General features: G+C 40.8%; 1 protein-coding gene across 2 annotated transcripts in view; it reads left to right on the forward strand.

The window, feature by feature from the left end:
* Positions 1–13327, forward strand: part of MPPED2 (metallophosphoesterase domain containing 2) — a 111702-nt gene that overhangs the window by 3183 nt on the left and 95192 nt on the right. The window contains exons 1-2 of one of the 2 annotated variants that reach the window (XM_041485161.1): positions 304–402; positions 598–840. In XM_041485161.1, coding sequence (XP_041341095.1) covers positions 713–840 — 128 coding nt within the window. In that variant the 5' untranslated portion in view covers positions 304–402; positions 598–712. Of the gene's footprint in view, positions 1–303; positions 403–597; positions 841–13327 lie in introns of those variants that run through there. The other variant, XM_041485169.1, reaches the window with a different exon arrangement.

The raw sequence follows: 13327 nt of genomic DNA on the forward strand, positions 1-13327 counted from the left end.
TGAGCTATAATATGGATATTTTGTTAACATTGCCTCGATACTCTGGGCACATAAACACCTCCATTCAAAGGTGTTTGGGTGTGCCTTTTGTTGTAACATGTTCTTTACATCAGTTTCTTGTAAGTTTCTCAGTTGTTAGTGTTCTAAAGCCACAGCAGCGGCTTGAAAATAAGTGTGCGTATTTGTGGAAAGTCTTTTGTCCTTCGGGAAGTGGGTCCACTTGTGAGTTTTCATGGTTGCAATGAACACGAGATGTTATTTAAAATCAAGGATACGAAATGGGGAGTATTTAACTGGAGCTTTCAACACAGATATTTTATTCCCCCACCCCCTGAAGATAAAGCCTTACTTGAAGCATTCCTTCTTTGGATGTGTCTAATGATGATGGAGTTGGATGATGAGGTAATTAAAAAAAAACCCAAAGTGAATAGTAATGCGTGGAGAGGGGTGATGGGTACATCAGGAATATAGAAAAAGATCTCAGATCTGAACAGGTCTCCGATCTGAACAGAAGTCAGGAGAGCATGGAGCAGTAGGTCGGTGTGTGTTTACATCTCGTGGCTTACAGCAGCGTGTGCTGTCTGTCTCTCCTGGCAGAGGTCACGGCGTTGATGCGGAGCTGCTGGGAGTCCGGATCCGCCCGGAGCACGATGCCCTGCCCTGCCCCTGGCCTTGGGAAGCTGTGAGCTGCTCATGTCCATAAGGAGGAAGGATGGCTCATGGAATTCCTTCACAAGGCAAAGTTACCATAACGGTGGATGAGTACAGCTCCAACCCGACGCAGGCGTTCACGCACTACAACATCAACCAGAGCCGCTTCCAGCCTCCCCACGTGCACATGTGAGTATTCCCTGCCTGCGTGCCTGCTGTGTGCCTGACACCGGGACTGCTGCTCCAGGACAGCCGGAAAAACTGGGAAATTGCCTTAGTTAGCCACGGGAGCTGAGAGGCAGAATGGTTAGTGTTACAAATGGATCCAGACTCCTGGTACTAAAGTGATTTCAGCATTTTTTGTAATAAAAAAAAAAGAAAGGCCTAAAGCAAGGGGGCCCGCGGGCCGAGCAGGAGCATTCCCATCGAGGATGCTGCGGTGTTGGCACTGGATCTTCGTCAGCAGCGATGTCCCAGGTGGAGCGGCACAGCTTCCCTGGCTCAGATGCCCCTTTTAATCCTGTTTTTTGTCCCTTTGGATTGGTTTCTTTCTGATTCCTTCATTTGCAGGAAGGTTTAAGGCGCTTGATGGGCCCGTTACAGTTCTGTCCAGGCCGGCTCGTTTCGCTTGGGGGGTGCTGCCCTTTCCTTGTGTGTAATACGGCACGCTGAGTACCGCATTTCTTACAATTGCCCTTTTAACCCCTTTTACAATATAACAACTAAACTAACAGTTCATGCTTAACAATTATCAACTATTTTACAATAGTTTCTGAGCTGTTTTTAACAGCGGGGTTTGGAGCCGGTGTGTGCGAGGGCTGAGGAGCGGGCTCCATCCTCTCCTGGATGAGAGGTGCCACCACCTCGGTGGCACTCCCGTGCTCTCAAGCTTGTCACTTCACTGATCTTGCTTTCACTCGCCTGAGGGACCCATTGCTGTAAGATTTAAGCTCCCTTCCCCCAGCAGCTTACACTCAGCTGCGAAATAGGCCTAATTGGGACTAATTGTCCCCCCCGATCAGCGAATCCTTTGTCCTCCCGGTTGCGAGCGGAACGTGTGCCGCATTCCACATTCCACCCGCAACCTGCCGCACAAAGGAGCCGGGGCTGCCCCGCGGCTCCTCCGGAGAGCTGCAAACCCTCCAGACACCTCCCTGCAAGCTCCAGCCCTGGCCCGAGCTGCAAACCCTCCAAACATCCCTGCAAACCCCCAAACACCTCCCTGCAAACCCTCCAAACACATCCCTGCAAACCCTCCAGACACCTCCCTGCAAACTCCAGCCCTGGCCCCATCCAAGGGAGCAGCACGGCAAGTGGGGAGCTGGAGTGGAGGTTCCTCCTTCCCTCACCTCGTTGTTCCTGGCTGTTGTGGCACCCAGGGTTGGCACCTAGGCACAAAGGGTTGCTTGCTCAGCAAAGCGCCAGTTCCAACTCCTGAATTTCTTTCCCATTGTTTAGTGGGGTTTGATCTTTATCGGTTATTTAGTGAAGGTTCTTTTTCTCTTAGCATTAATAGACTGAAAAGCACGTGAAACTAAAACAAAGCCGACATCCCTGGACATCCTGCGAGCCATTGTTAGGCAGGATTTTGAACCATGTCGCACTATTGAATTTGATAAGGATTTTGCATAATAAGGGGGGAAAGTTGTATGGTACTTCATTGCATTTTTGTTATGTAGAAGCCTGCCGGAAGAGTCACAATGTAGGAGTTCAGCACCTTCTAATAGGATTTCATGTGGTTACAATGTTCCTAAAGGCAACTTCAGGAAGGATGCTGACGAGTGCCTGTCGTGCATTCTCTTTTCAAGGTGGAAAACTTCCCATTAACTTTGATTTTTAGAAACATTTCCTCGTCTCAGTTCACTTTTCAGACCTTTGGCCAGCAAATTTCTGTTGCGTGTTTTGCACTCCAGGCTGTGCTTCTGACTGACATTAAGTACAAATCTTATTTAGAGAACGAATTCAAAGCAAACAAAAGAAAATCAGAAAGCAGTTTTAAAGAACCCCTTCCTGTTGAGATTGACTTGAGTGGGAGCTGAATTTAGGACTAAGTGTGGTGTTCAGCACTGTAAAAATTGCTCATGCTTTGTTTAAAAACCTCACAAACATACAGGCACTCCTAAGTGATAGTGTAAAATGATACTAACTTGATGGATGTCGTGAAAGATACTTGTTTGGAAAAACTCTGCAGTTGAAATAAACACTGAAACTTCAAAGTATGGTACAGAGAGAAAATTTTAAATAATTTTTAACTTTAAATACTGCAGCTTCCTTAAAATCAGAAATTTGGGTTCAGCGCACGGTGTGGCACATGAAAGGGAGATGAAAATTTTGAAAAACTGGCAATGAATTAGTCTCAGATTCACAGTGGAAGCAGACAGATGTGTTCCAGTGCAGGGGCTGAGTTCAGGTACAGGGCTGGATAGCAAATGACAGGTTTTACAAAACTTGTTGAGAAACAAAAGAGGGGATCCTACCAGGTGGAGGACAGCAAGGAGGTGAAGATCTGAGTGTGCTGAGGGTTTGTGTGATGTGAGAACAGCAGAATTGTTGCTGGGGAGGGGAGACTGGATTTTGTGGTAGCTTCAGATGGAGTCTTTATTTGACTTTTAATGTATTGTAATGGAAGTTTCGTGTGTTCATCTGAAAGAGGTTGTCATCAAGTGAGAAGTCTTAAGAGAAAATTGGTAAAAGCAGTATTAACAAAGAAACCATGATCTTTTTACCCTGTTCTGGCTCTGTTAGTGCTACATTGCTGCAGCTGCCAGGATTGATTTGATTTGGTTTTACAGTCTGCTTTTCTTTGTTGCTGTCTTTTAGAGTAATGTATGTGTGTGGCTTGTTGGTTTCTTTTCTTTTTTTTCCCTAAGAGGGAGTTTGAAGAGGCTTTATTCTCTAGTGAAAAATTTATTTTAAAAATCATGGGATGAAGAGAAATGAGTGGAACAACATGGGGGCTGAGTTTTGTGCCATGTATGTGAACAGCAGGGCAATCTATTGCTGCAGGACATAAATCAGGAGCTGGGTGCAGCTTAAGGACAGTGTTCTTTGCTAAAGGAAATATTTGTTTTAGGAGTAATTTCTTTATGGATATGCTGTGCAAAGGTGAGAACTGGTTTCTTGGCCTACACTGAGCCACTTACAAAAGGTCCTGTATCCTTTGGGCCTAACTCTGATTTTACAGAGAGCAGAAGAGTCCAGGGAGCATCACCAGCATAAATCTGGTGAGTAAGGCACTACTGGCACTGCTTTGCCACTTCACGTGCCCTGGGCTTCTTCTCTCACCTTTATTTTGTGCCTTTCATGTAGCTCAATCAGCTGGGATAGAGTTCTCTTATCTTTATACGTATTTTTTATACTCCTTAGTCAATTTGTTTAAGCATAGTGTCAGTTAACAACAGAATATTTATTACAGCTCCCTTTGCTTGGGCTGGCAGCAACAGCAGTTTTGTCTGTGTAGTTTTTGTATCAGTTTGTCCAACCATTTAATTTTATTTAATTTTATTTCTTTACTAATTTATGTTTGAACAGGTATTCTAAAGGCAATTTTTGCTGCACAATTGTTTTGCATAAAGGGATGTAATATTAAATATTATTTTGTCATCTTGAAGCGATGCTCCCACCCACAGGTCTCAGTTGCTTTCTGACTGTTACAAAGTGCTTGTATTTGAATGCTTTGTCCAGTTAGTGTTTAGTTTTAATTAACAGCATCATCTTAGCTCCCTGCTTTCAAGGGCAGCTGCAAAATAATAAATAACTGTAATATTATATTATTAATATTATAACAACTATAATATGCTTCTCTGGGCTTCATGTTGATTATTATTCTTTTGAAAGTTTTCATACTTTCAAATTTTTTGGCAAGAATGGTGACTTAAAGAGGGAAGTGCTTCTTGCTCCTTAGATGTATAAGAGTATGTTTGAGGGGTTTTTCGGGTGTTTGTTTGTTTATTTTTTAAACCAAACCAGCTTTTCAGCCTGTTGAGACTTTTGAAATATTCTGTGTGAGGTTGCTTGCAGTGAGCAGCAGTGGGATAAAGCCTGGGGACAAATTCAAATGAAAAACTCCTTCCTTAGGTTTTAACCAGACAGAAAAATCTTCCTGTTTAGGTGCAACGCCCAATTTACTTGTAGGGAGGAAAAAAAAAAAAAAAAAGAGAAGAGTGAAATAAACCTGGTGTATCTATTATGGAAAATGCCCCTTTGTCTGATGAGGATGGGGGAGTTCTGTGAAGATAAAATAATAAAATAGCTATAGCCCCTGCTGGCTGAGCCTTTTAGAAGAGTGGTGGCTTTTTTAGGGTAGTTTGAATGTTAACACTTTGTTCTGGTTTGAATTCAATAGTAGGGGAGTGAGAAAGGTAGGGGTTTCTGTGCCAGAGCAAAAGTCCTCTAAATAAGTTCATTCATACCTGGAGATACATTTTTCCATCTGTAACTATATAATTTTACTGCCTTTTCTGTACTAGAGCAATCTCCCCTGTGAATATTCTTATTTTAAAGAGTATAAGCAGAGTTTTATGTTGCTAGAAATATGTGTCTGGTTGAATAAAGTACGTAAATGTCTGTTTGCAAATATGTATATATTAATATCTATATCTATACATATATATGTATTTATATTTATAATACAGAAAACTGAAACTTCAAAGTAGGGTACAGTGACAGAATTTTAAATAATTTTAAACTTAAATACTGCAACTTCCTTAAAATCAGAGCTGTGGTTAAAAATCCTGGTTTAAAATCAGAATGTAATAATAAAAAATAAAACCACAGCTATTTGGTCATAGAAGGAAAAACTTTCAGCTGTGCTGAAACCTTACATTGTTAGAGTCTTATTAGACTGCTAACCTCGACAGAGAGGATCTTGGTTTGTTGGTTTTTTTTTGTTTTCTTGGGGAAAACATCCTGCATTTAATGGGCTTTATAAACTCCCCCTGAGGTTAGTAGGAAATCATGGACTTGATTTGCAGCAGCCTGGATTTCAGTTTCATGTAAGGCCTGTGATATTTGGCGTTAGCAAAATATGAACTCATTTGACATTTACAGAAAAGTGGAGCTGGTACATGTAATGTTGTTGGTTGAGAAAAAAAGAGATTCAGTCTTAGAGCAGTCAGCTGTACCTGGGCAGGCGGGTTCAGCTGCTGCTGATGTGACAGAGTTGGTGTAGTTTTGCTGGAAATTGTTGTTCTGGCAATTAATAACACTATCTATCTATCTATAAATAAGTATATATATATATATAATATATTAAATATATTTATTTATAAAATGGCCATTAATAACACTATATATATAAATAAAAATATATTTATTCTTATATTTTATATATATTATATTAAAAATATATAAAAATATATATTAAAAAATTTTTTTTTTACAAAAGCATACACAGCTTATAACCATTCAGATTTCTTTTCACTACTTATTTTTCCAAATAAATACATATTTATTTATTATTACATAAATAATTATATAAATACTACTTTATAATAAATACATTTATGATAAAAGTATTGATTCTAAAATGTAGTATTTAAAATTCTTTATTATAAATATATAATAAATACTCTCTGAAACAGTCAAGTGACATTTAAGCTCTGGTTGTGGAAACAGGAGTACTTTGAATGAGTGCACTTAAACCAGGGTTTTTTCCTGGGGTCCTGGCTCATGCTGAGCTCACCTTGGTGCAGGTTTAGTCTCCCTTCCCTGGCTGCTCCCCTGTCATTGGGAAAACTGTTCCTGCTGCCTGTGCGTGTTTGTGTGAGTGAAGATCTCTGCCATCTCACTGATTTTTACACTATTCAAAGTTACTTGTGCAAAAACCTAAGCAGCACCTAAGTTCTAAACTTTAATTTTAGGTGTAAAATGAAAATAGCTTTTTAAAGAAGCTACACTTATTTGGTATGCTGGAGGGGTGGAGCATACTGAAAGTGTTCCTAACAGAGGTGATGTAAGGCTCAGTTTTGTAATTCAAATTTAAATTTGGGTCCTTTGTATTGCATTTATACAGTGCAGTCATCGTATGCTAAGCACTCCTGAAAAATTGATTAAATTTCTGACCTTTCTTTTTGTCATTGTAAAAAGCAGTAATACCAACTTACCTTTAAAAAAATGGCCTGACATCCCTAGAAGGCTAATGCTGTAAAAGTGCCAATATTATTATTATCATTATAAATAAATTCTTATTATTATAAAAATAGGTTTAAAATAATTTTTATACTGTAGCTTTAAAGTATTTGTTTTTTTCTCACCATTGCCCTGTTAATACTGTCTTTCCACATCACCCTGCCCGAAGAGAGAAGCCAGGTCTGGTTTCAGTTGGTGACAAACCCCTCTTGTGCTGGTGGGCCCAGGCTGCCAGAGCAGTTTGTGCCTCTCAAAATCAATCCATCAGTCCCTGGAGTTACTCAGGGCTGCAGGGGGGAGATCCCTGCTACAGGGAAAGGCTTCAGAGCTGGACCTGCTGCTCCTGCCTGCCCCTGGAGAGCTGGCACAGCCTTCTGGGGGCTGCTGGATGGACACTGAGACAGTCCAGGGTACAAATGTCCTTGTGGTGGGGGGGGGGGTTTTGGTTTTCCAAAAATTTTCCAATCCACATTTTTGCTTTGTTTTTGTTTTTGTTTTGTTTTGTTTTGTTTTGTTTTTCACGTGAGCTACTTCCAGTGATCTCTCTCTTGGTGTAGCCTCACCAGCAGAGGGTTACAGGGGCAGCCAGCACAGGGAGCTGGCTTAGTGTGATCTTAACTTGCTGGAATATTTTATTTTTTAAAATTTTTAAATATCTTTAGCAATTAACCTACTGGTTTATATTGTGGTGGACCTGGCAGTGCTAGATTAATTGTTGGAGTTGATAATCCAGCTTCAACAAATCCATAATTCAGTCACAGCTTCCTCCTAATTAAAAACGACCACACAAAACTTCAGCTACAACACACCACCCAAAAACTGCAACCTTCATGGCCCACATCAGAACTGAAGGTAAGTGGGGAAGACCTGAATTTCCAAACCCCAGCAAGGAAGCTGTTTGTATCTGCTGAAATACCAGCCATGAACTCTGTGCTTATGGATCCACCAGTGGGTGTTTGTTCACCTCTGGTGCAGAAATGAGACTGAGGAAGATTTTCATGGAAAGTGTGCTGTAAAAACACCTTGTGGAGTCAGTCTGGCTCATGTGTGTTGGTGTTCTTTTGTGCTGTATGGATCCTGCAGAGAAGCCTTCAGGTCACAAACCGTTTATCTCTAAGGCCCCACTCAGCAGCTGAGCATTGAAAAAAGGAAAATTTCATTACATGATCTGACTATAGTGTTGACTGTAGGGTTCATTTAGTGGTCAGTCACACTGAGACACAGCTGAGTTGTACTTCCAAGTTGATGTACAGCACACAAATGTGTGTGTGTGTCTCCCAGAAACATTTTGGGAGATGTATGATGGGATCTGACCAGGAGTGCTTTGTGCGGCAGTGGCTCCTGCCACAGTACTCACCCAGGAAACTCTTTGCTGTGAAATAGTTTGACAAAAGAGATGGATCTATGTTGCAATCAGGATGTTGTGCTGTCACTGGAAACTTGTGAATTTTTTTTTGTTTTAAATACCAGGGCAGTAGGGATATTGTTGTGGAATTCTTGCAGAATTCTTGCAGAATTGGAGCAGATTCTTGCTTTTTTTTAGTGCTTGAAGGGTGAGATACAATCTGTCCTGTGAAACAACTTCTAGAGCATAGATTTGCAAACAGAGAGTTAAAAGCTAAGTTTGCAGGCCCCACACTGCAGATCCCACTGGAGAATTTTTGGCTCATGGTTTTCTCCCAGTGGCAGGATGAGGCAGCCTGTTCCCTTTGCTGTGACACATGGCTATTCCAAACAAAGTGCTGCAGCTACCTATCACACATCTGACTCTCTCTTTTGCAACCCCCTGCTAGATTTTTTTTTTCTTGTTGGACAAATAAGCAAAAGGAAAACCTTGTAAACAATGTGAGTTTAGATGTCTGTGTTCTATGTTATATTATTATATGCAGCTTGCTTATGTTTGATGCAAGAGGTTTAATAGTGCAAGAAGTTTATTTCAGAAGTGATCAATTGTTGGTTGTGGATATTGATTTTTTGTACTCAATGTTGGCGTGGTAATTTTTTGAGTTTACATTTCTGATAGTGAGCTCCCAGAGGTGGCTTAATTTTGGAGTCAGTTGCCTAACATCACAGAAAAATTCAGAAACGGAGGGCTAGTGTGTCTCCCTGCCAAAGAAACACTTAAACAGCTTGCTTTTGAATTCTGTAACATGCCACAGTGTAACTTGAGAAAATAAATGCTTTTGGGCACAGCAGAAGTACAGTGAGGCAGGGACATGCCTTTAAGACATCTCTGGATGTCTTCAGAGCATCTCTGAGCACTGAGCTTGTGAAGCTGCTGCTGGGAAGGCAGAGCCCAGCCTGGTGTTGGCATTACCTGCTGGTAGGAAGTCCCCCCACGCTGCATGGGGAAATCATTCCCTGCATAATTCCAGGTTTTTCCGAGTGCCTAGGAGTGGATTTTCCAGCAGGCCTGTGAGTTTTGGTCCTTGGAGCAATGACTTCTTGTTTCCAGTGGTTTGAATCATACTTGGCATGTGCAGCTGCAGTTTTATGGACTCGAGGAGGTTGTTCCTGCGTGCAGAGGGCCTGAGAGTGGCTCTCAGCTCTTCTCTGTGAAGGGAATGAGCATCAGAGCAGTGCAGAAGAGGCTGCATGCCCGTGTGCCTCTTCATGACATACTTCATGGCAGCCACCTCAGAAGATACAGCTTGTTTGCTGGGATTTGGAAATTCGGGTCTCACCCATTTCCCTTCAGTTCTGATGCGAGTTTTTGCATTGAGGTTGCAGTTTTTTAGGTGGTGTACTGTAGCTGAAGTTTTGTGTTACTGTGTGCTTGTTTTTAATGAGGAGGAAGCTGTGACTGAATTATGGATTTGTTGAGGCTAGATTATCAGCTCCAGCCATTAATCTAGCACTGCCAGGTCCACCACAATATAAACCAATATGTTAACTGCTAAAGATATTAAAAAAAAAAAAAATCCAGCAAGTTAAGAGGACATAAACCAGCGAACATGTGTGCATTTAAAACACTGAAGCCAAACCAATTCTGTCCTGTGGTAAATGAGACTAGACTCCATTTAATGGGTTTTATTTTGCTGCCTTTTTCCGACAAAAAGTTAGGGTAGGATAATCTTGCACCCAGCAACGTTCCTGGAGCAGTACCAAGTGGTTGGAGCAGAAAGCAGCAAGTTTGGGTTCCAAACAATAAAGTTTAGGTACCTGGCATTGCAGTCATTTTATTTCTCTCCTGAAGAGTTACAGCCTGGTCATGACCTCGATAAAGCTGGAGGTTGCTCCCAGCTCTGGGGCTCTGTGTATCCTGCAGGATCTGCTGCTGGCACAGAGGGCTGGGCCATGAGCAGTGCTGGAGCTTTCAGAGAGGGCAGAGGATGGCTCAGGACATAATCCAGAATTCATAATCCCCAAATACAGTTGTCTTCAGGACATGAATTTCTGCTGCTAGCCAAGTTCACCTCTGTTCTCCACTGACAGAGAAATGCTTGCCCTTATTTTTATATGCCCTATTTTATAGTGGGCATATTTTCTAAATTTAAATCATTTGAGGGGAGTGACAAATAAAATCCCAACCATCTCCTGTTTTTACTGAAGGATTATTTAAACTACTGTTCAGTGTAGTGTCTTTCAAGGTTCGTTTTTGTTGCAGGTCGTGAATTTCACATTCCCAAACCCTCTCTTCCTTGCAGCCTGGCTGACATCAGGGCTACAGAGATTCTGCTGGCTGTTGACAGGGAAAAAAAACCAGCACCAGAGGCTTCCCTGCAGCAGAGCCTCCACTTAGTGTAGTGGGCATTAACTTATATCCAGCACATTAGACTTAAAAGCACAGAGCCATTAAGGGGAGCTGTGCCTTCCCAGGAGGGCAGCAGATGGAGGGAGGCTGGGGGAGGGCAGGAGGAAGGAGTGTGAGATGGAGGGGCTGGCTCTGACGGAGCTGTGAGCAGCAAACTCGCTGTTTACACCTTGACCATGTCCCTGGGATGAGGGATGGAGTGGAGTGGCCGTGAGCACATCACTCCTGAGTGTTTGGATACTGCATCAGTCGATGGGAAGGAAAAGGTGCCAGGCCAGTCTGTCTTCCCTCCTGCTCCTCTCATACAGGCAGCACAAAGGAAAAAAAGTCATTACTTTTTAATTACTCCTTTCTTATAGCCACTTCTGGCCAGCAGTGAGCATTAACAATGGGTTATTTGCTCTCCTGTGAATGGTGAAGCAGTAGTTTTGGGGAAAATAATGTTCAGAATTGAAATTTCACGTCAGCCAGCATATTTAATAAATAGAGCCTTGTCCTGTACTTGTGAATTGCAGTGATTAGTGACATCATTATTGCCTCCAGTGGGACAGGACCTGCTACTTCAAAATGCCAGATTAAGCGGCTCCCTCAATTTTAAGCAATGATTCTTTCAAGGACTTCTTTTCTCTGGTTGTTAGCAGTGTGCATATAAGATTATGGTAATTGACAGATATTAAGGAAGAGGGAAATTTTGCCTTTGTGGAGTGTTTATTTTGTAAATTTAAAGTCATCCAGGCATTCACTTTTGGTGCAAAGCAGTGAATAAATTAAAACTAAAATACACAATCATATATGAAAAAATGTATAGAGAAATATAAAATACAAACATATTTATATATAAAATATAAATATGCATTATATACTATTAGATATAATTATATATAGTATATATTTTATATATAATGTAATATTTTAATTACTTGAAAGTTTTTATATATAATTGTTTCATTTTGATTATATCTCTCTTGATATTAGTTTGATTTTTTTATCACCTTGTTTTTAAACAAGGGCTGTTAGCAAGAAGAATTAATTTTGTTCTGCTCTCGATACTATTCTGTACCTTGAAAGTTTCCATCTATGTACCCTCTTCGGGTTTTTGAGAGACAGTTATGATTCATATTGTGACTTTTAGATGTTTTGGAGGTGATTTTAATTGTTGGTATCAAGTTCTGAGGACAGTTCTTCTACAAATGCATAATGAGACTGAGAAGATCAAATGCTGTAGCAGGAATTTCAGACACCCTCAGAGAATTAAAATGCTGGTGGTAATGCTAAGGGTGGTATATGATTTTTTTTCCCCCCTTTTTTTTTATCTCCAGTGTGACCTTTGTTGATGTTCTGCTCAGCTGCTCTGCCTGGCTGCTGCCTTCATGGCAGGATCACACACGCTGCTCCTCTCAGAGCCTGGCACGTCACTGGCACAAAGCACAGACTTTAGTGCATGGACTTTTCATTTCTTGTTGGTTATCTGTCACCACCACTCTGTGCCTTGGAGGACACAGGTTGCTTTAAAAATGTGTGTATGTAGCATGAAGGCTTCATTGTCTTTGAGTGAGGACAGAAGGGAAATCCCTGGTCTCAGGGCATTACAGTGGTCTGAATTTGGGGGGATTTTGTTTTGTCTTCTGTCTCATTAATTTTAGGTATCATTATTACAGAGCGTATTTTCCTGAAAAGAATCCTTGCATCCGGTCTAGATTGTCAAGTGGAATATTAATTGAGGTTGAAAATGAATTTTGGATCACCTGGTTTCCTTGAGTGTGTTCACACCATCATTTCATACTGTCACTACTTTCAGTGAGTGTTCCTCAGCAGCTTTTACAGATGTCATTCTACAGCATGAGAAATGTATATCTATATATATATATCTATATATAAATATAGATATACACACAAATGTATATCATTCACCTCTTGTGAATCATCTCACTCAGCAGAGAGTTAAAAGGGATGAACTGAAACTCCTCTAGCCAGGAAGTTGGTAGAGGTTTTTTCATGTTAATTAGTTCAAATTAAATTATTAGTTCTTATTAATTAGTTCAAATTAAATGGGTTCCTGTAGAAGATTTGGACTAAGACATGGCAATTTTCTGTATATCTGTCTATAAAGAGACAGTGCCATTTCTCTGGGTCCAGACACTTACATAATAACATATAGAAGGAATGTACTGGAGATGACCAATAAATGGAAGTAGAGAAGTGTATAAATGATCTCAAATACCCAGAAATAACCTGAGATAAGATGCTGGCCTGAGGTGAAGCTCTTAGCACGCCTTGCACATATAGCCATATTTATTTATCAAAATTTTACTGCCTGCATATGTGTTTAAAGACTTTCATGCCCTAGCAGGAAGTGCAGCAGTGTGATTTTTATATATATATGATATATATTGCTGAGTTGGAACCTGTCTTTTGTGTCTTTGTATGTGTTTCATTATTTTCCTAACAAAAAGGGTTTTTAGATTTTGAACTTCCAGACTTATGCCTTGTAGTTGCTTGCATGGAAGCACGGTCATGCTGACCAAGAGGGTGTTTATAGGAATTAAAGAAGAATATTTTTTTGTGTTTTGTTGGTTTTTGTGGGTTTTTGCTTGGTATTTTTTTTTTTTGAAGGTACCAAATGCCTGTCAGTGGGGTTGCATTTCTGTTTGTTTAGTGTGTTATTAGATAATGAGCTCTAAATGAAAAAATCAAGCATCCTGCAAACTGTCCTCTGAGTCACCTAATCCTAAACAGCACGCTCTGCATTCATACAGCACAGACAGTGCTGACAGGAATGCTCCAAGAATTTAG

This window comes from Pyrgilauda ruficollis, unplaced genomic scaffold, assembly GCF_017590135.1.
Source record: "Pyrgilauda ruficollis isolate IOZ18807 unplaced genomic scaffold, ASM1759013v1 scaffold118, whole genome shotgun sequence".
NCBI classification, from domain to species: domain Eukaryota; kingdom Metazoa; phylum Chordata; class Aves; order Passeriformes; family Passeridae; genus Pyrgilauda; species Pyrgilauda ruficollis.